The sequence below is a fragment of the Nerophis lumbriciformis genome, linkage group LG23 (assembly GCF_033978685.3).
Source record: "Nerophis lumbriciformis linkage group LG23, RoL_Nlum_v2.1, whole genome shotgun sequence".
Classification (NCBI taxonomy): Eukaryota; Metazoa; Chordata; class Actinopteri; order Syngnathiformes; family Syngnathidae; genus Nerophis; species Nerophis lumbriciformis.
Window position 1 is genome coordinate 5,600,359 of NC_084570.2, and position 27,016 is coordinate 5,627,374.

Below are 27,016 nucleotides of genomic sequence, written 5' to 3' on the forward strand. Positions count from 1 at the left end.
AATATCTAGCGGCTGGAGGTCTTTTGTCAATCCACCCGGAATGACGGCGAGTATTGAATTAAGCGCGTAAGCGTGTCTCTTAATGTGCTGTTATGAGCTAGCAAATATAACAACTACACTACCCAGCATGCAACGATAGTTACAAGCATGCGCGGTAGCCCTGAGAAGCGTTGTATGCTGGCAGTTAGAATGTGGTTATGAGCACGCTGTGAGTAAACGTTGAGAACTCAGTTAACACGCCTCGTCTGCATTATTTATAATTAGACAGACAACACACTTAATAGGAGCCATTTTGGGGTCTTTACATAAACACACAAATGGAAATGAAACGTCACATATCCCAGCATGCACCGCGCGCTTCTTCTTCTTCCGGGGGCGGGTGGTTGCTTACAGTACAAGAAGAAGCGCTTCCTGTTCTATGAGGGCGGGTGCTTACCTTGGCGGTTGCTTGCGTAGAAGAAGAAGCGCTTCCTGCTCTACCGGGAAAAAAGATGGCGGCTGTTTACCGAAGTTGCGAGAACGAAACTTTATGAAAATGAATCTTAATATTTATCCATATATAAAGCGCACCGGGTTAAAAGCCGCACTGTCAGCTTTTGAGTAAATTTGTGGTTTTTAGGTGCGGCTAATGGTGCGGAAAATACGGTAGTTTTCTTATCTTGATAGATTGAAAATTAACACCAATGAGTTGACTGATGAACATTATCACATAATTTATTCAGAAAATATAAATAACAGCAAATAAAGATTGAATACTATTAAACGCAACATGTACTGTATTTTTCGGAGTATAAGTCGCTCCGGAGTATAAGTGGCACCGGCCGAAAATGCATAATAAAGAAGGAAAAAAACATATATAAGTCGCACTGGAGTATAAGTCGCATTTTTGGGGGAAATTTATTTGATAAAACCAACACCAAGAATAGACATTTGAAAGGCAATTTAAAATAAATAAAGAATAGTGAACAACAGGCTGAATAAGTGTACGTTATATGAGGCATAAATAACCAACTGAGAACGTGCCTGGTATGTTAACGTAACATATTACGGTAAGAGTCATTCAAATAACTATAACATATAGAACATGCTATACGTTTACCAAACAATCTGTCACTCCTAATCGCTAAATCCCATGAAATCTTATACGTCTAGTCTCTTACGTGGATGAGCTAAATAATATTATTTGATATTTTACGCTAATGTGTTAATAATTTCACACATAAGTCGCTCCTGAGTACAAGTCGCACCCCCGGCCAAACTATGAAAAAAACTGTGACTTATAGTCCAAAAAATACGGTAAGTGTCATGATCTGTGGTCTGAATCATGTTGTTGTTATTTTCTGTTAGTTTTAAAGGCCTACTGAAACCCACTACTACCGACCACGCAGTCTGATAGTTTATATATCAATGATGAAATCTTAACATTGCAACACATGCCAATACGGCCGGGTTAGCTAACTAAAGTGCAATTTTAAATTTTGCGCGAAATATCCTGCTGAAAACGTCTCGTTATGATGACGTCGGCGTGTGACGTCACGGATTGTAGAGGACATTTTGGTACAGCATGGTGGCCAGCTATTAAGTCGTCTGTTTTCATCGCAAAATCCCACAGTATTCTGGACATCTGTGTTGGTGAATCTTTTGCAATTTGTTCAATGAACAATGGAGACAGCAAAGAAGAAAGCTGTAGGTGGGAAGCGGTGTATTGCGGCAGGTGTTGTGCCGGATAACGCACCCCTGCCGTAGAATGCACCCCCTGACTGTTTTGCCGGATAACACAGCCGGTGTTTCATTGTTTACATTCCCGAAAGACGACAGTCAAGCTTTACCATTGGCCTGTGGAGAACTGGGACAACAGAGACTCTTACCAGGAGGACTTTGAGTTGGATGCGCAGACACGGTACCGTGAGTACACATGCAGCTGCGGCTTCCAAACATTTGATCGCTTGCCCGTACGTGCGTGCCGCTATGTGCATGTCACCTACGTAACTTTGGGGACTTTGGGGAAATATATGTGCTGTATGAACTTTGGGGAGGTGAACGGTACTTTGGGCTGTGGGATTGAGTGTGTTGTGCAGGTGTTTGAGTTGTATTGACGGGTTATATGGACGGGAGGGGGAAGGTGTTTGTTATGCGGGATTAATTTGTGGCATATTAAATATAAGCCTGGTTGTGTTGTGGCTAATAGAGTATATATATGTCTTGTGTTTATTTACTGTTTTAGTCATTCCCAGCTGAATATCAGGTCCCACCCGCCTCTCACAGCATCTTCCCTGTCTGAATCGCTCCCACTGCCCTCTTGTCCTTCATTCTCACTTTCCTTATCCACGAATCTTTCATCCTCGCTCAAATTATTGGGGAAATCGTCGCTTTCTCGGTCCGAATCGCTCTCGCTGCTGGTGGCCATGATTGTAAACAATGTGCGGATGTGAGGAGCTCCACAACCTGTGACATCACGCTACTCGTCTGCTACTTCCGGTACAGGCAAGGCTTTTTTATCAGCGACCAAAAGTTGCGAACTTTATCGTCGATGTTCTCTACTAAATCCTTTCAGCAAAAATATGGCAATATCGCGAAATGATCAAGTATGACACATAGAATGGACCTGCTATCCCCGTTTAAATAAGAAAATCGCATTTCAGTAGGCCTTTAAGACTCCAATAGTTCCTGTTTTTGTGCACCCTTGTTTGTTTTAGTTTCCATGGCTACTTATGATTTTCACCTGCCTCTTGCGGTCGGGACACACCTGTTTGTAATCAAGAGACACTATTTAAGCCTGCCTTTGTTGATCACTCGTCCTGGCTTCATTGTGTGCGTCACGCTTATGCCAAGTAAGATTTGTTTGTTTCATGCCCTAGCCTATGCTAAGTCTTAGCCTCTCGTGCAATCGGCACGTTTGCCTGTATTTTGGTAGTTGGGTGATTTATGTTAAATAAATAAAATCCTACCTTCACGCCTTCGTCCAGAGCCGTCAGTTTTGCATTCCGGGAGAACGAACCGCTGTAAGCCGACCCCCGCCGTGACAGTAAGTGTAAAAAAAAAAAAAAACGACAACATTATGATTTGCACATTTTCAGAATGTGCTTGTTCTATTTTTAAACAAAGAAAACAATCTGAAGTTGTCTTTTTTTTTAAGTTATCGTGCCGTGATTTTTACAAGTACGGCCCACTTGGGAGTAGATTTTTCTCCATGTGGCCCCCGATGTGAAATGAGTTTGACAGCCCTGCGTTAGAGTATAAAGAGGTGTAATGTGGGTCACTTCTAATCAGAATCACAAGACTGATACAGAGAGATCATTTCACACTCACTTTATGGGAATATTTAGTCTTGAGGGCAGCAAACATTTTGTTTTTGTTGTTTAAAAATAGAACAAGCACATTCTGAAAATGTACAAATCATAATGTTGTTGTTTTTTACACTTACATGTTGCGGTTAATAGTATTCTACCTTTATTTGTCGTTATTTATACTTTCTGAATAAATGATGTGATAATGTTCATCAGTCAATCTATCAAGATGAAAAAATAATATCAGAATCAAATTACAGGATGTTATTTATGTAGTTCGCTCATTTTCCTCGACTGGTGCACTAACGTCATGTGGTTTATTTATTTTTTTACATATGTAGTTGTGTGGGGGCGTGGCCTGTGGACCTGCAGCGAAGCGGGGTGTGCCAGGACCGGTTTCGAGATTAGCGATAGGTGCGTGGATGGCACACCTGGGCTGGCTTATCTAATCACCGGTCGCTCTGTTAAAGAGCAGCAGCCGGGAAGGAGGGGGGGTTGTTGATGGTGGAGAGAAAACCCGAGCACGAACGAGAGTGAGGGCGAGACGGACAGTACTGACTGAAAACGAACACAAAAAACATTTATTGCAAAATAAATCATTGTTCAGAAAGATGAACGAGGCGGTCATGTCCGTAATTGGTGGTCTGAAGCAGTGGTCCCCAACCTTTTTGTAGCTGCGGACCGGTCAACGCTTGACGGGGGGGGGGGGGGGGGGTCAGCAGCAGGAAGCATGAAGTGCTCTAAAACTTGCTGGTAGACGGCTGCGTTGACCCTGGATCTCAGGAAACAGAGTGGACCGACACCAGCAGATGACATGGCACCCCAAACCATCACTGATGGTGGACACTTTACACTAGACTTCAGGCAACGTGGATTCTGTGCCTCTCCTGTCTTCCTCTAGACTCTGGGACCTCGATTTCCAAAGGAAATGCAAAATTTGCATGGTTGGGTGATGGTTTGGGGTGCCATGTCATCTGCTGGTGTCAGTCCACTCTGTTTCCTGAGATCCAGGGTCAACGCAGCCGTCTACCAGCAAGTTTTAGAGCACTTCATGCTTCCTGCTGCTGACCTGCTCTATGGAGATGGAGATTTCAAGTTCCAACAGGACTTGGCGCCTGCACACAGGGCAAAATCTACCCGTGCCTGGTTTACGGACCATGGTATTTCTGTTCTAAATTGGCCCGCCAACTCCCCTGACCTTAGCCCCATAGAAAATCTGTGGGGTATTGTGAAAAGGAAGATGCAGAATGCCAGACCCAAAAACGCAGAAGAGTTGAAGGCCACTATCAGAGCAACCTGGGCTCTCATAACACCTGAGCAGTGCCAGAAACTCATCGACTCCATGCCACGCCGCATTAACGCAGTAATTGAGGCAAAAGGAGCTCCAACCAAGTATTGAGTATTGTACATGCTCATATTTTTCATTTTCATACTTTTCAGTTGGCCAACATTTCTAAAAATCCCTTTTTTGTATTAGCCTTAAGTAATATTCTAATTTTGTGACACACGGAATTTTGGATTTTCATTTGTTGCCACTTCAAATCATCAAAATTAAATGAAATAAACATTTGAATGCATCAGTCTGTGTGCAATGAATAAATATAATGTACAAGTTACACCTTTTGAATGCAATTACTGAAATAAATCAAGTTTTTCAAAATATTCTAATTTACTGGCTTTTACCTGTATATATATATATCTTTTTTTTTTTTTTTTTTTTTTTTCCTTGTGCGGCCCGGTACCAATCGGTCCGCGGACCGGTACCAGGCCCGGTGGTTGGGGACCACTGGTCTGAAGAACCCGGAAGAGCAAGTCTTCCACAGTGGCATAAACTACAAAGATACAAAGAATTGCTATTGCGACATCTAGTGGACACGTTTAGAACAGCAGTTTATTTCATTAAAAAATGGTGTCTAATTTTTATACTTAGCAAAGTCATTCCGCGGGCCGGATAAAACCTGTTCCGGCCCAGGCCCGCGGGCCTTACGTTTGATATCCCTGCTCCCGAGCCGTAACATTTAATCGGATCTCATCTGCCTGCAACTTTTCGTTCATTTTAAGCGTTGGTTTCCAACTGTCATTCCCTCAATAGCCAAAGACTCAAATCTCCAGTCTTTTCTTTTCGCCGTTGAGAACGCCAGCCATGACCCCGCGTCGTGTCCGCTTTCGAAAACTAATCCGTTCATGTGGGCAGAGTAATCTTTTGTGATGTTTGAAACGGACATTTTATTCCTGCCTGCTGGTCACTGTTGGGTCAGTGGAATAAACCACATCCTTTTTTTCCGGCCATTAAACAAGCACTTAAAAAGAGCTCAGTCCCAAACCTATTTTATTTTCTCACTTGATATTCATGATGAGTGTGTGCTTGCCAGTTTTTCTAGTCCGATACTTCAATGGCCGTTCGTGTTCCCAGGAAATAAAAAATTGATATGTACAATAAAATTGCCTGTAAAAGAACATACATTAGACAAAAATCTCTTGCACTTTGATTTGATTGCATATTTTATAAATACACTTTAATGGAATGATTTAAACTACCTTAAAGAATTGCATTGGTTGCCTGTCCCCGCTTTTTAAAATTAGACTTAACCATACAATATAAACATTTCAATTTAAATATACATGTTATATTGTTTACATATGTGTTAGTTCTTATCTGATATATAATAAGTATATTTTCTTAAAAAAAAAAAAAAAAAAAAAAAAAATCGTTAAAATGTAATATCGGGAATTATCGTTATTGGTGTTTTTATTATCGGTATCTGTTTTTTTTGTTTGTTTTTTTTGGTTTTTTTTTTAATTAAATCAACATAAAAAACACAAGATACACTTACAATTAGTGCACTAACCCAAAAAAAACTCCCTCCCCCATTTACACTCATTCACACAAAAGGGTTATTTCTTTCTGTTATTAATATTGTGGTTCCTACATTATATATCAATATATATCAATACAGTCTGCAAGGGATACAGTCCGTAAGCACACATGATTGTGCGTGCTGCTGGTCCACTAATAGTACTAACCTTTAACACTTAATTTTACTCATTTTTATTAATTACTAGTTTCTATGTAACCGTGTTTTGTATTGTTTTACTTTCTTTTTTATTCAAAAAAATCTTTTTATTTTATAAAAAAATTTTAAAAGTACCTTATCTTCACCATACCTGGTTGTCCAAATTAGGCATAATAATGTGTTAATTCCACGACTGTATATATCGGTAATTAAAGAGTTGGACTATCGGATATCGGCAAAAAGCCATTATCGGACATCCCTAAAAACAACCATATAAAAAAATCTGATTAGTGCAACAGCTGCACCTATAAAACATGTGGAATATTCCACAAGTCACATGATCCACCCCAGCAGGCGCAAAACATTGATACAACATTGATTACACGTATGTGTCCTTTTACAACTGACTTCTAAACAACGTTGCAAAATAGTTGTATTTGTAAATTGAGACAACGTTAAAAAGTACCAAAGATTATCACACACACACTAGGTGTGGTGAAATTTGTCCTCTGCATTTGACCCATCACCCTTGATCACCCCCTGGGAGGTGAGGGGAGCAGTGGGCAGCGCTCGGGAATAATTTTTGGTGATTTAACCCCCAATTCCAACCCTTGATGCTAGGTAATGGGTCCCATTTTTATAGTCTTTGGTATGACTCGGCCGGGGTTTGAACTCACAACTTACCGATCTCAGGGCGGACACTCTAACCACTAGGCCACTGAATAGGTGGAAAAAGTAGGTTAAAGTTGATGTCCAACGTTGGATCCACATTGTTGGTTGGGAAATGACCAAATGCCAATGGTCAAATCAACGTCACAACCCGACATTGAATAAACGTTGCCAAAAAGCATGTTGTTTCAACGTTGTGTAAGTGTTGCAGAATATTGGTTGGGAAATGACCAAAATTCAATGGTCAAATCAAGGTCACAACCTGACATTGAATAAACATAGTCAAAAAGCATGTTGTGTCAACGTTAGGTTTGAGTTGCTCAACGTCAGGACTCAATTCAACAAGTTATCAATGTTGTTGTCATGATCCGTGGTCCGGATCATGTTTTGTTATGTTCTGTTAGTTTTGGACTCTTTTAGTTCCTGTTTGACACCTGAATTTGTTTTAGTTACCATGGCTACTTATGATTTTCACCTGCCTCTGGTGTTCGGGACGCGCACCTGCTTCTGATCAGAGGACTATTTAAGCCTGCCTTTGCCAGTCAGTCGTGCTGGCGTCATTATTGGTTTCATGCCACAGTTTTGTGTTTGTTCTATGCCATAGTAAATGCTAGTTGTTTCATGCCACAGTTTCGTGTTTGTGTCATGCCACAGTTTCGTGAGGTTCATGTCTGTTGTTTCATGTCCTAGGTTTTTGCCTTAGTTTCCGCGTGCGATAGGCACGCTTGTCTTCAGGTTGTTTTCTGTTTTGTACCTCGTTGATTGTTTCTTAAAATTAAATCATGTTCCTACCTGCAAGTCCTGTCCGGAGTGACCCGTTTGCATCCCGGGGAACACCCCCCCCCCCCTCACGTTCAAATCGTTTGCAGGCTACAGAAAGGTCAAAAGTAATATTTATGTATAAATAAATAAATATAATATATACATATATATATGTATGTATATATACAGTATAAACATTAGTGCAAAATAACTCATTTGTATGCGTACGTACATGTATGTATATATATATATATATATATATATATATATATATATATATATATATATATATATATATATATATATATATATGTATATATATGTATATATATGTATACGTTAGGTCAGGAAAAAACACAGAGGCTATTTCATCCCTACAAGCCTGTTTCGCAGGTTGCCCTGCCCGTCAGGGGATTTTATTCTATATTCTTACTCTTACTCTTACTCTATATATGTATATATACGTTAGGTCAGGAAAAAACACAGAGGCTATTTCATCCCTACAAGCCTGTTTCGCAAGTTGCCCTGCACGTCAGGGGATTTTGTTCTATATTCTTACTCTTGCTCTTACTCTATATATATGTATGTATACGTTAGGTCAGGAAAAAAACACAGAGGCTATTTCATCCCTACAAGCCTGTTTCGCAGGTTGCCCTGCCCGTCAGGGGATTTTATTTTCTATTCTTACTCTTACTCTTACTCTTACTCTATATATGTATATATACGTTAGGTCAGGAAAAGAAACACAGAGGCTATTTCATCCCTACAAGCCTGTTTCGCAGGTCGCCCTGCCCGTCAGGGGATTTTATTCTATACTCTTACTCTTACTCTATGTGTGTATATATAGATTAGGTCAGGGAAAAACACAGAGGCTATTTCATCCCTACAAGCCTGTTTCTCGGGTTGCCCTGCTTGTCAGGGGATTTTATTCTATATTCTTACTCTTACTCTTACTCTATATATGTATGTATACGTTCGGTCAGGAAAAAACACAGAGGCTATTTCTTCCCTACAAGCCTGTTTCTTGGGTTTCCCTGCTCTTCAAGGGATTGTATCTGAAGAGATAGGCTCCAGCACCCCCCGCGAGCCCAAAAGGGACAAGCGTTAGGAAATGGATGGATGGATGGAGCAAAGAAACCTGCAAAACAGGCTTGTAGGGATGAAATAGCCTCTGTGTTTTTTCATCACCTTACATATTTATTCCGCTCTACCCCGGTATTGAGCACTGTATAACGGATAAAGCACAGAAACCTTGAATATATATGTATATATTTATGTGTGTGTGTGTATATATATATATTGATATATGTATCAATTTACCATAATTAAAACATAGTTACCTATGTTCCTAACATAATGTATCTCCTGCCAGGATTCAATCTCAGTGAGCCTGTTCACTGGCCATCACTAACACTGTGCGCCATGGGGGACAAAGATAATATCCAGGGAGATTTCCTTTATATTCCTACCAATGACGTAGCGGGATGGGGCTAGGGATATATTTGCGGTGAAACTGAAACACCTTGCCATTCATTAATTGACATTTCACATGCGCTTATTCACGCAAACCAGTGCCCCCCGCGGATCGCGGGGCCCAAGCACAGCATGTGATCTTTGTATTGGGAGTAGCAGCCCTGCATGTGGCTATAATGCATGTACTTGCTCATTTTATGCTACAAACTCTTACTTTCAGTCCAGTTACACAAATTAGTCTTCACTATATATATATATATATATATATATATATATATATATATATATATACTTGTACAAAATAAACGGGCAAAAAACATTTTAAGTAGTTCAATATTTGTACACAGTATATAGTGGAAAACAGACAGTTTATTTTCGAGAGAGTTTGTTGTGGTTAGACTGGGGAGATGACGGCAACAGACACCAGGGGGTCCTATGTAGCTCTGAGATTTATTTTATATATATATAGACATATGTATATATATATATATATAATAATCAAACAATACTAAATATAATAACCAAGGAAATTGAGTGTGACAAAATCCAAGAGTGTGTATGGTGTAGGACTATGTGTAGTATTTAACTGGAGCGTTTTACCGTAAATGTTGGAGGTGCGTGTTGAGAGGAGTGGTACTGTCCGACAAGGGCAAGGCAGGCAGGGTTGTCCAGGGGCGGAATCAGGGTCGAGAGGCAGGAACGAGTCGAGAACCAGGAAGCTTGAGGGAGGCAGGGAAGATCCAGGAGCACAAGACGCACAGCTTGACTTGGGGATGCACACAGGGAAGGTACGCCAACAGAAGATTATATTCCGGCCCGGCATGGCAGGTTGTGCGGGCTTATGAAGGCAGTTCGCTCGTCACCGGCAGGTGCGCTGACGGATGAGGGCGTGACAGCGTCATAACAAACAAATTACAGTGATTTGGTGCACAGTGAATTGGTGACATCAGCAGAAATCACTGTACTTTCTGGGCCATAGAGCGGTTTGGGCTATAGAGCGCACAGGTATGTAGAGCCGCACCCACCAATTTTTAGAAGGAAAAAATGTTTTTACATATATTAGCCGCACCGGACCATAAGCCGCAGATATATACCAGTACGAAATATTTTATAAAAGTTTATTTACATACCTTAAATTGTTTCTAAACGGTTCCTGTCACACGGCAGTTAAACGGCTGATCAAACAAAACAGAGGTCATCCTCATGGACCCACTTGATGCAGAATCTAGCTCTCCAATCAGCTAAACAGACTCAAATAACTCCACAGTGACATTTTTTTGTGAATTTACGAAACTGAAACAATACAAACATTGTAAGTTAATAATGCTAACACAGACACTTGTAAAGCTGTTAGCATAGTTTGAAGTCGACACGACAAACACGCTCAGAGGAGATAATGTTTGCAAAAAGCTGACCGATTTTTACAAAACTTTTGTTTTGAAGGGGGAATTGCAAACTTCCTGTTGATTTTTGTTGGGGGTTGTCACTATATGAAATGTAAGTCTAAGTGAGACCTACATAGAGGTTTTTGTTTCATGTCCCTAAGACATTCCTACTGGAAGTTACAGGCAGTTTTGTCTGAGTTTTCTTCCTTGGAGCAGTTGTGTCTGTGTTTTCTTCCTAGGGGGCGCTAGAACGCAATTTTGAGTTTTGGGGTTGGGTTTTTTTATTGGATCGCAATTTTTGCCAGTCCTGATTGTGACTGTTTTTAGTAAACTTTTGTTTTGAAGGGGGAATTGCCAACTTCCTGTTGATTTTTGCTGAAGGATGTCAATGTATGAAATCTAGGTCTAAGTCAGACCTACATAGAGGTTTTTGTTTCATGTCTCTACAACATTCCTACCGGAAGTTTCAAACAGTTTTGTCTGTGTTTTTTCCTAGGGGGCGCTCGAGCGCAATTTTGAGTTTTGGGGTTTGGTTTTATTAGATGACAATTTTCGCCAGTCCTGATGTGTGTGTCAAATATGGTGAGTTTTGAAGCATGTTAAGGGGGTCAAATTCCAGCTCAAAGAGGCGGCGGAATAATAATAATAATAAAACACACGAAATACAATAGGGTCCTCTGTCCCAAAGGGACATTGCGGTCCCTAATTAGCTAACCTCAATAAACCCAAAAATACCTTAAAATAAGTATATTCTCACTAATAACAAGTGCACTTGTCTTGGTAGAAAAAAAATTAGACCTTTTTGCTCAATATGTTGAACAATATTCTTAAATTAAGTAAATGCTCGTGCCATTATCTTGACATAATGATATGCACTCGGCATTACATTTACTTATAATAAAAACTAATGTATTGTTCTTAATGGAAAGGCAACAAGGCACCCGCTTGGTACTCTCGGGGTCTCCTAGCCGCTCAGGCAAATCATATTGTCTAAAAATGCATTTTTCCATCGATAACATGACATCATCGCACCAAGTGCGTGCTCTTTCAGTCAATTAGTGCAATATATATATACAGACCAGCCCCCGGCCAAAAAATTTTTAATTGTCATTTTGAAGAATTTATCTAAATGTGCATGAACTATTTCTGTTCAAAATTGTTAGAAATGTCACATGTGAAATGTTTAAATATTAACTGTCAGTTTACTGTACTGTGCCAACTGTACTACTATATAAGTACATATTTTATATTGTTTCATTGAAAATAAAACAGCAAAGTCCGTTTGGCTGTCATCTGTTTTAATTATGAGACACAATTGTGTCAAAATCATGATTTTTTTTTTTTCATGCTTGAAATAAGAAATTATTACCGTATTTTCCGCACTATAAGGCGCACCGGATTATTAGCCGCACCTTCAATGAATGGCATATTTCATAACTTTGTCCACCAATAAGCCGCCCCGGACTATAAGCCGCGCCTACGCTGCGCTAAAGGGAATGTCAAAAAAACAGTCAGATAGGTCAGTCAAACTTTAATAATATATTAAAAACCAGCGTTCTAACAACTCTGTTCACTCCCAAAATGTACGCAAATGTGCAATCACAAACATAGTAAAATTCAAAATAGTGCAGAGCAATAGCAACATAATGTTGCTCGAACGTTAATGTCACAACACACAAAATAAACATAGCGCTCACTTTCTGAAGTTATTCTTCATTCGTAAATCCTTCGTCTTCGGTGTCCGAAGTGAAAAGTTGGGCAAATTTACGATCCACTGGCAGATGTTGGCGTCGTCTGGCGCTGCCTCCTCGTCTTAGTGAATGTGTGTTCGCCTTCTGTCATCCATTGTTCCCACGCAGTTAGCAGTCTAGCTTCGAATGCCCTGTTGACACCAATATCTAGCGGCTGGAGGTCTTTTGTCAATCCACCCGGAATGACGGCGAGTATTGAATTAAGCGCGTAAGCGTGTCTCTTAAAGTGATGTTATGAGCTAGCAAATATAACAACTACACTACCCAGCATGCAACGATAGTTACGAGCATGCGCGGTAGCCCTGAGAAGCGTTGTATGCTGGCAGTTAGAATGTGGTTATGAGCACGCTGTGAGTAAACGTTGAGAACTCAGTTAACACGCCTCGTCTGCATTATTTATAATTAGACAGACAACACACTTAATAGGAGCCATTTTGGGGTCTTTACATAAACACACAAATGGAAATGAAACGTCACATATCCCAGCATGCACCGCGCGCTTCTTCTACGGGGAAAAAAGATGGCGGCTGTTTACCGTAGTTGCGAGACCTAAACTTTATGAAAATGAATCTTAATATTTATCCATATATAAAGCGCACCGGGTTATAAGGCGCACTGTCAGCTTTTGAGAAAATTTGTGGTTTTTAGGTGAGCCTTATAGTGCGGAAAATACGGTACTTTAAAAAAGTAGTTTTATACTTGTGAGTGTTGATGACACAGCTTTGCAACAGTTGATATTCTAGTTTCAAGCATGTTTTACTCAATATAGGTCATCAAATCTCAGCAACAAGCTGTAATATCTTACTGAGATCATTTAGGACCAAAACACTAAAACAAGTAAAACACTCTTAACATAAAATCTGCTTAGTGAGAAGAATGATCTTATCAGACAGAAAATAAGCAAATATCACCCTTATTTGAGATATTTAATCTTACTTAGATTTCAGTTTTTGCAGTGTAGGAAAATAGTAGCGGCTTATAGTCCGCAAAATACGGTATCCGTTCTTCCACTTTGAGGTTGTGACAATGGGATCCTCTGCTGTTTACCACCCATTGAGGCTGGAAGTTAATTGGCTCCTTGAGCTGCCGTACATTGTGCTGTCAGTGCCGTGGCCTCCCCTCATTGCCCCGTCACGTTAAGTCGAAGTGTATTAATGCACTGTGTGGCCCATTGATTCCTAATTCCTCACAACGTTGACATTGGGGATAAATATTGCTCGGCACAGTCGTCTTCCGGCTTTTTGTAATCAACATGGCTATTGATCGCCTGCCTGAGCTCCCTTGAAGTAATTTATTTTAAATCCACTTTCAGTAAAAGGGGCATTTTGATGAAAAACGAGCCCCTCACCCCAAAAAAAACCGCAAGCCTCCGAAAAGGAACTGGTGGACATGCACGCTCCGAAGGGTGAAATATGTCTTTCTTTTGAGTGGAGGTGGTCCCTGTCAGCGTGGCTGTCTCGGTGAGGCCGAGCAGATGATGGATGAGGGTTCATCCAGCGGCAGGCCGGGCCGTCGATCGATTTTATCCTGGCGTTTGTCTGGGGAGGAGACGGCACGCGCTTCCTTGTCGCGGCCTGCATCTCAACACAATGTGGCCTGACGTGCACACACACACATATCTGGCTTTTTCCCCGTGCCCTGTGTATTCTCCTGTGCCAACGGAGGCGTAGTTGAACTGTGTTCATTGTCTGAACAACACAATGGCCGTCTCCCCCACCTTTGCCGCCTTCGCCGAGGTGTTTTTATTGATCCGCCTGCAAAGTGGTGTCCACTTGTTTAACATCGTGGCTTGAACACTTCTATTGGCCCGGTTGGCCACGCCTGACTGCCCTCTCGTCTGCTCCCTTCAGTCATGAACGCATAGATGCATGCGTGTCCGGCGTGTGTGTGTGTGTGTGTGTGTGTGTGTGTGTGTGTGTGTGTGTGTGTGTGTGTGTGTGTGTGTGTGTGTGTGTGTGTGTGTGTGTGTGTGTGTGTGTGTGTCCAGCCCATTGAGCAACAAATGGGGTCTTCAAACCAAAGTTGTCATTTCTTATTTCTACTTCGCGCACACTGCAAAAAGTCAGTGTTCAAAAACAAGAGAAAAAAAAAAATACAAAAATGAGGGGTATTTTATTTGAACTAAGCAAAATTATCTGCCAATAGAACAAGAAAATTTGTCTTGTCAAGACTTTCCAAAACAAGTAAAATTAGCCAATCTCAATGAACCCCAAAATACCTTAAAATAAGTATATTCTCACTAATAACAAGTGCACTTTTTTTTTGTTAGAAAAAAAAGAGACCTTTTTGCTCAATATGTTGAAAAATATTCTTAAATTAAGTAAATGCTAGTGCCATTATCTTGACATAATGGTATGCGCCCGGCTTTACATTTCTTGAAACCAGCAAACTTGTACTAAAAACTGATTTATTGTTCTTAATGGAATCAAATCAAATCAAATCAACTTTATTTATAGAGCACATTTAAAATTTACCACAGGGGTAGCCAAAGTGCTGTACAATGAGCAGGTTAAAAGATAAAACGAGTACCGAGCAAACACAACACAACACAAACAGAACACGATAAAAAATAAATAATTAAAATAGAATTAATAAAAACATAAAAACAGGATCACAGCAGGTGTATTATGGGGCGCCATTGCAGGATGGATATCACTCAGTGTTAAAAGCCATGGAATAAAAGTATGTTTTTAAGAGAGATTTAAAAACAGGAAGAGAGGAGGCTTGTCTAACACTCAGGGGTAGGTCGTTCCAGAGCTTGGGAGCAGCAACGGCGAAAGCTCTGTCACCTCTAAGCTTCAGCCTTGTGTCAGGGACCGTCAACAGCAGCTGATCGGCTGATCTTAAGGATCGGGTGGGGCAGTAAGGCTGAAGGAGGTCGGAGAGATAGGTTGGCGCGAGGTTGTTTAGACATTTAAAAACAAATAAAAGGAGTTTAAAATGTATTCGGTAACGCACAGGGAGCCAGTGAAGGGACGCTAAAATAGGGGTGATGTGCTCACGTCTGCGGGTCTGTGTTAGCAGACGAGCAGCAGAGTTCTGCACGAGCTGCAGGCGGGCGAGGGAGGCCTGGCTAATGCCAACATACAGGGCATTACAATAATCAAGACGAGTCGAGATAAAAGCGTGGATTAATTTCTCAAGATCATGTCTTGATAGAAGCGGTTTCACTTTCGCTATTTGGCGTAATTGATAAAAGCTTTTTTGAATGACGCTGCTGATTTGTTTTTCGAATTTAAAATCTGAGTCAAACTTTACCCCCAGGTAAAAAAGACAACAAGGCAAGCGCTTGTTACTCTCGGGGTCTCCTAGCCGCTCAGGCAAATCATATGGTCTAAAAATGCATTTTTCCATGGATAACATGACATCATCGCGCCAAGTGCGTGTTCTTTCAGTCAATTAGTGCGCATATATACAGCCCGCCCCCCGGCCAAATTTTTTTATTGTAATTTTTTAATATTTATCTGAATGTGCATGAACTACTTCTGGTCAAAATTGTTTGAAATGTCACATGTTAAATGTTTAAATCAGTGGTTCTTAACCTTGTTGGAGGTACCGAACCCCACCAGTTTCATATGCGCATTCACCGAACCCTTCTTTAGTGAAAAATAAAATGTTGTTTTTTTTCAAATTCAAGACAAAGTTATATGTTTTTGGTAACACTTTAGTATGGGGAACATATTCTAAGTAACAAAGACTTAATTTAGAGTTATTTGGTTAGGGTTAGGGCAGCACGGTGGCAGAGGGGTTAGTGCATCTGCCTCACAATACGAAGGTCCTGAGTAGTCTTGGGTTCAATCCCGGGCTCGGGATCTTTCTGTGTGGAGTTTGCATGTTCTCCCCGTGACTGCGTGGGTTCCCTCCGGGTACTCCGGCTTCCTCCCACCTCCAAAGACATGCACCTGGGTATAGGTTGATTGGCAATACTAAAATTGGCCCTGGTGTGTGAATGTGAGTGTGAATGTTGTCTGTCTATCTGTGTTGGCCCTGTGATGAGGTGGCGACTTGTCCAGGGTGTACCCCGGCTTCCGCCCGATTGTAGCTGAGATAGGCTCCAGCGCCCCCCGCGACCCCAAAAGGGAATAAGCGGTAGAAAATGGATGGATGGATGGTTAGGGTTAGAGGGTTAGGGCCAGGGTTAAAAGGTTAGGGTTATAATAAGGCCATGCAGAATAAGGCATTAATAAGTACCGTATTTTTTGGACTATAAGTCGCAGTTTTTTTCATAGTTTGGCCGGGCTCCAGTGCGATTTATATATGTTTTTTTCCTTCTTTATTATGCATTTTCGGCAGGTGCGACTTATACTATAGTGCGACTAATACTCCGAAAAATACGGTACTTAATAATGACTAGGTAAGAGCCAATATGTTACTAATATGCATGTTGATAAGCAACTAATTAATGTTGAATATGTTCCCCATACTAAAGAGTTACCATGTTTTATTACTGGTACACAAAATGAACCGTGATGAATCAATATATGTGGACCCCGACTTAAACAAGTTGAAAAACTTATTCGGGTGTTACCACGTAGTGGTCAATTGTACGGAATATGTACTGTACTGTGCACATACTTGCCAACCCTCCCGGATTTTCCGGGAGACTCCCGAAATTCAGCGCCTCTCCCGAAAACCTACCGGGACAAATTTTCTCCCGAAAATCTCCCAAAATTCAGGCGGACTCAGGTCCATGAGGACCTGAGTCCGCTAACCAGCAATATAAACAGCATACCTGCCCAATCACAATATAACTGTAGAATGATCGAGGGCGAGTTCTTGGTTTCTTATGTGGGTTTATTGTAAGGCAGTTTCATTAACGTCCTCCCAGCGCGGCAACAACACACAACAACACCAGTCACGTTTTTGTATACCGTAAAGCAGTTCGTCTGCCGTAAACAGCAATGTTGTGACACTCTTAAACAGGACAATACTGCCATCTAGTGCATTTGATGAAAGCACTTTTGTGCGTGCCACACGTCAATGCATCATCAGAGAGGGTGTTCAGCATGGTTCGAAAAATAGTGACAGAGAATAGAACAAGGATGGACAATTCAACCCTTAACTCAACAATGAGTAGATGAGTGTTATGTGTGTGTGTATATGTGTAAATAAATGAACACTGAAATTCAAGTATTTATTTTATATATATATATATATATATATATATATATATATATATATATATATATGTCTTAATAAGGTTATCCAAAAAATAGTGCTCGATACCGTAGTAGAGCGCAATATATGTATGTGTGGGGAAAAAAATCACAAGACTATTTCATCTCTACAGGCCTGTTTCATGAGGGGGGGTACCCTCAATCATCAGGAGATTTTAATGGGAGCATTCGCATACCATGGTTTATATAGGGCACAGAGTGGGTGGGTACAGGCTGGCCTAGGGGCGTGGTGATTGGCTCATGTGTTACCTAGGAGGTGTTTCCGTCTATGGCGGCATGTTGTTACAATTTCGCTGCGCTTGTTGAGGGATGACAGGTCTGGACGGTAAATAATAAACAGTTTCTCTTTCAAGCATAGGTTGTATCTTTTATTACCACTATTGTAAGGTGTGCTGGATGCAAGAATTTGCCATGTTATTGAATATTCAACATTATTGTCTTTGAGGTCCCAAATGTGTTTGCTGAGTTCTGTGGTATTTCGCAGGTTTTTGTTCCTGAAAGAAGCCTTGTGATTGTTCCATCTGGTTTTGAATTCACCCTCGGTTAATCCTACATATGTGTCGGATGTGTTAATGTCCTTGCGTATTACCTTAGATTGGTAGACAACTGATGTTTGTAAGCACCCCCCGTTGAGGGGGCAATCAGGTTTCTTTCGACAGTTACATGCTTTGTTGGTTTTGGAGTCGCTCTGACTGGGGGTCGACGGCTCATTTGCAATTGTTTTGTTGTGGTTTGAGATTATTTGTCGTATATTGTTCATGCAGCTGTAGCTCAATTTAATGTTGTTCTTGTTGAATACTTTTCTTAGGTTGTTGTCTTTGGGAAAGTGTTTGTCAATCAGATTGAGGAATTTGTGTCCAATGTTCGTTGAGACGTTTTTGCTGTATGGGGGGTTGTACCAGATGATGTCGTTTCGTTTTCTGTTCTTTTTTGGCTGGTTTCCTGGCGTGGGTTCATAGGTGAGGGTGAAATTGTATCCGCTTTCATCAAGGGCTTTTTGGTACGGGGGGGTTGCTTGGTCAAATTCAGCTTTGCTAGATGACAGCATCGATAGCCTTTTATTGATTCCGGTAGGTATTCTTTTCGTGGTGGTGGGTGGGTGGTTGCTGTCATGGTGCACGTATTAGAGTGTTGTGAAACAGGCTTGTTTCATGAGGGGGGGTTCCCTCAATCATCAGGAGATTTTAATGGGAGCATTCACATACCATGGTTTATATAGGGCACAGAGTGGGTGGGTACAGGCTGGCGTAGGGGCGTGGTGATTGGCTCATGTGTTACCTAGGAGGTGTTTCCGTCTATGGCGGCATGCTGTTACAATTTCGAAATTGGCTCAGTGGCCTAGTGGTTAGAGTGTCCGTCCTGAGATCGGTAGGTTGGGAGTTCAAACCCCGGCCGAGTCATACCAAAGACTATAAAAATGGGACCCATTACCTCCCTGCTTGGCACTCAGCATCAAGGGTTGGAATTGGGGGTTAAATCACCAAAATGATTCCCGGGCGCAGCCACCGCTGCTGCCCACTGCTCCCCTCACCTCCCAGGGGGTGATCAAGGGTGATGGGTCAAATGCAGAGAATAATTTCGCCACACCTAGTGTGTGTGTGACAATCATTGGTACTTTAACTTTAACTTTAACTTTAATAACATCTCAGCTACAAGCTGTAATATCTTACTGAGATCATTTAGGACCAAAACCCTTAAAACAAGTAAAACACTCTAACATAAAAACTGCTTAGTGAGAAGAATTATTTTATCAGACAGAAAATAAGCAAATATCACCCTTATTTGAGATATTTAATCTTACTTAGATTTCAGTTTTTGACTCATGTTGTGGGCAGTATTATTTCTTCCTCCAGGAGGAGTACAGTATTTGCTGCACAGTGTAAACAAGGTGTTTTCGTTAATATTTACATTCAGCATACACAGTATTGCAAGATAAGGAGAAAGGAAGGTTTGTGCGGTTATCAGTACCAGACATGAAAAAGTAGTATTGGGCTGAACATTGACACCATCTCTCCTTGAGGATTCTAAATGGCTTCTTGTCTCCCACAGGGGATGATGTACCTGGAAGAAAGGCGCCTGGTCCACAGGGATTTGGCCGCCCGCAATGTGCTGGTGAAGTCGGCCAATCACATCAAGATCACCGACTTCGGCCTGGCGCGGCTGCTGGACGCCGACGAGAAGGAGTACAACGCAGACGGGGGCAAGGTCGGTGTAAGTCTGTTGTGCTTACCTTTATCCTGCACACGTCTACACACACGCAGGTCACGTAAAAACGTTTGACAAAGGAGGTAAATACCGCGAGCCAAAAGTAATAAAAGCAAAGGTCAATGGCGGTGACTGAGGTTGGTGTAAGCAGAAAGAAGCATTGTCGGGCGGAGAAAGTAGAACAAAATCCTACAAAGTGTTCATCTCAGAGGTGATGCATCACCTCTGCCAAGGAACTTACGTTTTCATTAGTGGAGCGTTCCTGGTTTGGGTTCAACGATCTGGGAACATTTTTTGATACATTAGCCCGGATTTTGTATTCATTCCAAAAACGTATTATAAGATATACAGTGATCACATTAAAAGAAGACACATCTTTCTGTAATCGTCAGATTTTAATGCGATTTCTGGAATGAGCATTTGACAGGCATTTACAGGTAAAAGCCAGTAAATTAGAATATTTTGAAAAACTTGATTTATTTCAGTAATTGCATTCAAAAGGTGTAACTTGTACATTATATTTATTCATTGCACACAGACTGATGCATTCAAATGTTTATTTCATTTAATTTTGATGATTTGAAGTGGCAACAAATGAAAATCCAAAATTCCGTGTGTCACAAAATTAGAATATTACTTAAGGCTAATACAAAAAAGGGATTTTTAGAAATGTTGGCCAACTGAAAAGTATGAAAATGAAAAATATGAGCATGTACAATACTCAATACTTGGTTGGAGCTCCTTTTGCCTCAATTACTGCGTTAATGCGGCGTGGCATGGAGTCGATGAGTTTCTGGCACTGCTCAGGTGTTATGAGAGCCCAGGTTGCTCTGATAGTGGCCTTCAACTCTTCTGCGTTTTTGGATCTGGCATTCTGCATCTTCATTTTCACAATACCCCACAGATTTTCTATGGGGCTAAGGTCAGGGGAATTTAGAACAGAAATACCATGGTCCGTAAACCAGGCACGGGTAGATTTTGCGCTGTGTGCAGGCGCCAAGTCCTGTTGGAACTTGAAATCTCCATCTCCATAGAGCAGGTCAGCAGCAGGAAGCATGAAGTGCTCTAAAACTTGCTGGTAGACGGCTGCGTTGACCCTGGATCTCAGGAAACAGAGTGGACCGACACCAGCAGATGACATGGCACCCCAAACCATCACTGATGGTGGAAACTTTACACTAGACTTCAGGCAACGTGGATCCTGTGCCTCTCCGGTCTTCCTCCAGACTCTGGGACCTCGATTTCCAAAGGAAATGCAAAATTTGCATGGTTGGGTGATGGTTTGGGGTGCCATGTCATCTGCTGGTGTCGGTCCACTCTGTTTCCTGAGATCCAGGGTCAACGCAGCCGTCTACCAGCAAGTTTTAGAGCACTTCATGCTTCCTGCTGCTGACCTGCTCTATGGAGATGGAGATTTCAAGTTCCAACAGGACTTGGCGCCTGCACACAGCGCAAAATCTACCCGTGCCTGGTTTACGGACCATGGTATTTCTGTTCTAAATTGGCCCGCCAACTCCCCTGACCTTAGCCCCATAGAAAATCTGTGGGGTATTGTGAAAAGGAAGATGCAGAATGCCAGACCCAAAAACGCAGAAGAGTTGAAGGCCACTATCAGAGCAACCTGGGCTCTCATAACACCTGAGCAGTGCCAGAAACTCATCGACTCCATGCCACGCCGCATTAACGCAGTAATTGAGGCAAAAGGAGCTCCAACCAAGTATTGAGTATTGTACATGCTCATATTTTTCATTTTCATACTTTTCAGTTGGCCAACATTTCTAAAAATCCCTTTTTTGTATTAGCCTTAAGTAATATTCTAATTTTGTGACACACGGAATTTTGGATTTTCATTTGTTGCCACTTCAAATCATCAAAATTAAATGAAATAAACATTTGAATGCATCAGTCTGTGTGCAATGAATAAATATAATGTACAAGTTACACCTTTTCAATGCAATTACTGAAATAAATCAAGTTTTTCAAAATATTCTAATTTACTGGCTTTTACCTGTATATGTCCTCACACACTGCAAAAAGTCAGTGTTCAAAAACAAGAAGAAAAAAATACAAAAATTAGTGGTATTTTATTTGAATTAAGCAAAATTATCTGCCAATAGAACAAGACAATTTGGCTTGTCAAGACTTTCCAAAACAAGTAAAACTAGTCCTAAGTGTCCCAATACTTTTGTCTACTTTTAGTCTGAAGTGTCCCAATACTTTTGTCTACTTTTAGTCTGAAGTGTCCCAAGACTTTTGTCTAGTGCACCTACCTTGTCTGCATTGTGTGGGCATGTTGGTTATTCCTGCTTTTGAGCAGCCATCTTAAAAAAACAGCAATGCAGCAGCATCAGCGCAGCGTGTCTTTGAAGGGTCATAAAATCAAAACCGGAGCAGTTATTAAAAAAAGCGCTTCTGTTGTTGTATTCACAAGGGTTCAATCTCTCTCCTGTGTTAGTTTGAAGGCAAAACGACAAACATCGCAATTTCAGAATGGTTAAAACCATTAAAAATCAGTTCCCAGTGGCTTATTTTATTTTTCGAAGTTTTTTTCTAAATTTTACCCATCACGCAATATCCCTAAAAAAAGCTTCAAAGTGCCTGATTTTAACCATCGTTATATACACCCGTCCATTTTCCTGTGACGTCACATAGTGATGCCAACACAAACAAACATGGCGCATAGAACAGCAAGCTATAGCGACATTAGCTCGGATTCAGACTCGGATTTCAGCGGCTTAAGCGATTCAACAGATTACGCATGTATTGAAACGGATGGTTGTAGTGTGGAGGCAGGTAGCGAAAACGACATTGAAGAAGAAACTGAAGCTATTGAGCCATATCGGTTTGAACCGTATGCAAGCGAAACCGACGAAAACGACACGACAGCCAGCGACACGGGAGAAAGCGAGGACGAATTCGGCGATCGCCTTCTAACCAACGATTGGTATGTGTTTGTTTGGCATTAAAGGAAACTAACAACTATGAACTAGGTTTACAGCATATGAAATACATTTAGCAACAGCCCAATTTTCATCAATTAATATATTCTGTAGACATACCCTCATGTCAGCAGGCCAGGGAAGCTACGGTCGATATTCTTCTCTTGATCATCTTCGGGACGGTGTGAGCCAAGACATCCAGGGGGTTTAGCTCGCTCGTCTGCGGGAACAAACTGCCGCCATTGCTTGCCGTGCTACCGAGGGTCTTTGTCCCTGAATTGCTCATACACTCCGGCAGATTCAATGGGGGTCTGGCGGCAGATTTCTTTGACTTTATCGTTGGAAATGCATCTGCTTTGAGTGTCGCAGGATATCCACACATTCTTGCCATCTCTGTCGTAGCATAGCTTTCGTCTGTAAAGTGTGCGGAACAAACGTCCACTTTCTTGCCACTTTCGCATCTTTGGGCCACTGGTGCAACTTGAATCCGTCCCTGTTCGTGTTGTTACACCCTCCGACAACACACCGACGAGGCATGATGTCTCCAAGGTACGGAAAACAGTCGAAAAAACGGAAAATAACAGAGCTGATTTGACTCGGTGTTTGAGAAAATGGCGGATTGCTTCCCGATGTGAGGTCACGTTGTGACGTCATCGCTCCGACAGCGAATAATAGAAAGGCGTATAAATCGCCAAAATTCACCCATTTAGAGTTTGGAAATCGGTAAAAAAAATATATGGTCTTTTTTCTGCAACATCAAGGTATATATTGACGCTTACATAGGTCTGGTGATAATGTTCCCCTTTAAAATAAGTATATTCTCACTAATAACAAGTGCGCTTTTCTTGGTAGAAAAAATAAATAGACCTTTTTGCTCAATATGTTGGAAAATATTCTTAAATAAGTAAATGCTAGTGCCATTATCTTGACATAATGATATGCGGTCGGCATCATGATTTTTTTTTTCATGCTTGAAGTAAGAAATTATTACTTTAAAACAGTAGTTTTATACTTGTGAGTGTTGATGACACAGCTTTGCAACACTTGATATTCTAGTTTCAAGCATGTTTTACTCATCAAATCTCAGCAACAAGCTGTAATATCTTACTGAGATCATTTAGGACCAAAACTCTTAAAACAAGTAAAACACTCTAACAAAAAATCTGCTTAGTGAGAAGAATTATCTTATCAGACAGAAAATAAGCAAATATCACCCTTATTTTGAGATATTTAATCTTACTTAGATTTCAGTTTTTGCAGTGCAGTCCATTTGCATTTGTCCACCAGTAATGTGAGATTGTGGGAGGCTCACCTACCATGAAACATTTAAAGTTAAAGTTAAAGTACTAGAGATGTCCGATAATGGCTTTTTTACCGATATCCAATATTCCGATATTGTCCAACTCTTACTTACCAATACCGATATCAACCGATACCGATATATACAGTCGTGGAATTAACACATTATTATGCCTAATTTTGTTGTGATGCCCCGCTGGATGCATTAAACAATGTAACAAGGTTTTCCAAAATAAATCAACTCAATTTATGGGAAAAAAATGCCAAGATGGCACTGCCATATTTATTATTGAAGTCAAAAAGTGCATTATTTCTTTTAACATGCCTCAAAACAGCAGCTTGGAATTTGGGACATGCTCTCCCTGAGAGAGCATGAAGAGGTTGAGGTGGGCAGGGTTGGAGGGTATGTGGTAGCGGGGAGTGTATATTGTAGCGGCCCCGAAGAGTTAGTGCTGCAAGGGGTTCTGGGTATTTGTCCTGTTGGATTTAAGTTGTGTTACGGTGCGGATGTCTTCCCGAAATGTATTTGTCATTCTTGTTTGGTGTGGGTTCACAGTGTGACGCATATTTGTAACAGTGTTAAAGTTGTTTATATGGCCACCCTCAGTTTGACCTGTATGGCTGTTGACCAAGTATGCTTGCATTCACTTGTGTGTGTGAAAAGCCGTAGATATTATGTGACTGGGCCGGCACGCAAAGGCAGCACCTTTAAGGTGTATTGGCGCTCTGTACTTCTCTCTACGTCCGTGTACACAGCGGCGTTTTAAAAAGTCATAAATTTTACTTTTTGAAACCGATACTGATCATTTCCGACATTTTAAAGCATTTATCGGCCGATAATATCGGCAGTCCGATATTATCGGACATCCCTAAAAAGTACCACTGATAGTCACACACACACTAGGTGTGGTGAAATTACCCTCTGCATTTGACCCCCATCCCCTTGTTCCACCCCCTGGGAGGTGAGGGGAGCAGTGAGCAGCAGCGGTGCTCAAACCTCAAACCCTAAACCAAACAGAGTTTAGGATTTAGGACATCTCAGTGCATTCAATCGATCGCAACTGGACTGTTTGGTTTGTCTTCGAAGAGATGTTTTGGCGCCGATCTAAATCTATGAACATGAACTGATGAAGCCTACTGGCTTCCGGCCATACTACCCTGAGCACGCCCGATCTCGTCAGATCTCGTAAGCTAAGCCGGGTCGGGCCTGGTTAGTACTTGGATGGGAGACCCCTTGGGAATACCAGGTGCTGTAAGCTCAACCAGCTCAGTGGCCTTGTGGGTAGACTGGTTAGACGGGTAGGTCGTGAGCTCAAACCCTGGCCGAGTGTCAGGTTTAAACACTGATGACGTTTATTAAACAGACAAGAAGCAAGGAACCATGCAGAGACAGAGTTCAATTTAGCTCATGAGGAGAACGCATGGAGCTGCACACTTAGTCACAGTCTCGCCCTACGCTCTAAGGTACAGCTCCCGCGTCCCTCTATTTATTCAGGAGTTCCCTAGATAACATCTGCGGCTGAGGCCACCCCTCAGACAAGAAGCTTTGTCCTTGCACAGATAGAAAAAATACAGCTTGAGCAAAATAGCTAATAACTATAGCAACGGATTTTAAGCATACTAAAGTTGTGTGATAATTTATATACATGATTATTCTAACACCGAGTCATACCAAAGACTATAAAAATGGGAGCCATTACCTCCCAGCTTGGCACTCAGCATCAAGGGTCTGAATTGGGGGTTAAATCACCAAAATGAGGGGAGCAGTGAGCAGCAGTGTGCGCCGCGCTCGGGTATCATTTGGTGATTCAACCCCCAATTCCAACCCTTGATGCTGAGTGCCAAGCAGGGAGGCAATGGGTCCCGTTTTTTGTAGTCGAACTCACAACCTCCCAGTCTCAGGGAGGGTGGACTTTAACCACAAGGCCACTGAGCAGGTTTAAAGAAAGGTTAAAAAGAATAATGTTAATAAATATTAAAATGTGTTAATGAAGCGGTGTTAAATATGTATTTCCTGTATGAGTCCGGTCGTGTTGATTAAAGATCGCTGAAATTTGCACATTTCTTGATTAAATACAGAAAAAGCTGGGATGAGACTAAGCGAGCCAAGCCTACCCACTGATTGCGCAATCCTTCATGAACTTACGTTGGACGGCACGTGGCCGTTTCCGTTGCCAATATAATGGTTGCTAAATCATTTATTATACAGCCTGTGCAACCAATCGGACAAAAAAAACCCCGCAGAGAAATGTCATACGGCGAGGCGCACGGGACTCACTGCGAGGAGGCGTACGTAAGCTGGCAGGCGCTCGCCGCCGCCGCCATTTTTCTACAGCAAGGGTCAAAGACTGAGAGACGTTTTAAAAGAAAATAAGGCGGACTCGAACAAAAAAAGAAGGAAAGCTTTTTCCTGGAGAAAGTTAGGTGCATGGACTTCTTAAACAAATATATATTTTTTTGTTTGTTTTTAAAAAATACTACAATAAAAAAGACACATAAAAATATGAATACTTTTTATGTGTCTTTTTTATTGATATTTTTTAAAAACAAAAAAAACATTTTATTTGTTTAAGAAGTCCATGCAAAAATTGTTTACATTTATACAGTTATAAACATTTATTCACTTTCTTCTTTCCTTCATCGATCTAAACTTTACCGCTGCCGGTCGTTTTTTCTATGTTTTTATTGTAATATTTTCAGAATTTGTTTGTTCTAATTTTGGCCAAAGTAAGACAAAGTAAACAATCTGAAGTTGTCTTTTTTTTTTGTTTGTTTTAATGACATGATTTTAATAGTCCGGCCCGCGTGTGCACAGATTTTTATTTTTTATTTTTTTTCGGTTTGTTTGAAATAGGCACAGATACAGAAACATATACAAACCCCGTTTCCATATGAGTTGGGAAATTGTGTTAAATATAAACGGAATACAATGATTTGCAAATCCTTTTCAACCCATATTCAATTGAATGCACTACAAAGACAACATATTTGATGTTCAAACTCATAAACTTTTTTTTTTTTTTGCAAATAATAATTAACTTAGAATTTCATGGCT

At 41.1% G+C, this 27,016-nt stretch overlaps 1 protein-coding gene and 1 non-coding gene across 3 annotated transcripts in view; both read left to right on the plus strand.

Annotated features, from left to right (window-relative positions):
* The window catches only part of LOC133622494 (receptor tyrosine-protein kinase erbB-4-like), a 789,611-nt gene that overhangs the window by 722,505 nt on the left and 40,090 nt on the right, over nucleotides 1-27,016 (plus strand). For both annotated transcript variants that reach the window (XM_061985295.1, XM_061985296.1), the window contains exon 21: nucleotides 19,568-19,723. In XM_061985295.1, the coding sequence (XP_061841279.1) occupies nucleotides 19,568-19,723 (156 nt within the window). The remainder of the gene's footprint in view (nucleotides 1-19,567; nucleotides 19,724-27,016) is intronic.
* LOC133622765 (5S ribosomal RNA) lies at nucleotides 25,102-25,220 on the plus strand. Its single transcript, XR_009817828.1, has one exon. It is a non-coding gene; the product is annotated as a 5S ribosomal RNA (ribosomal RNA).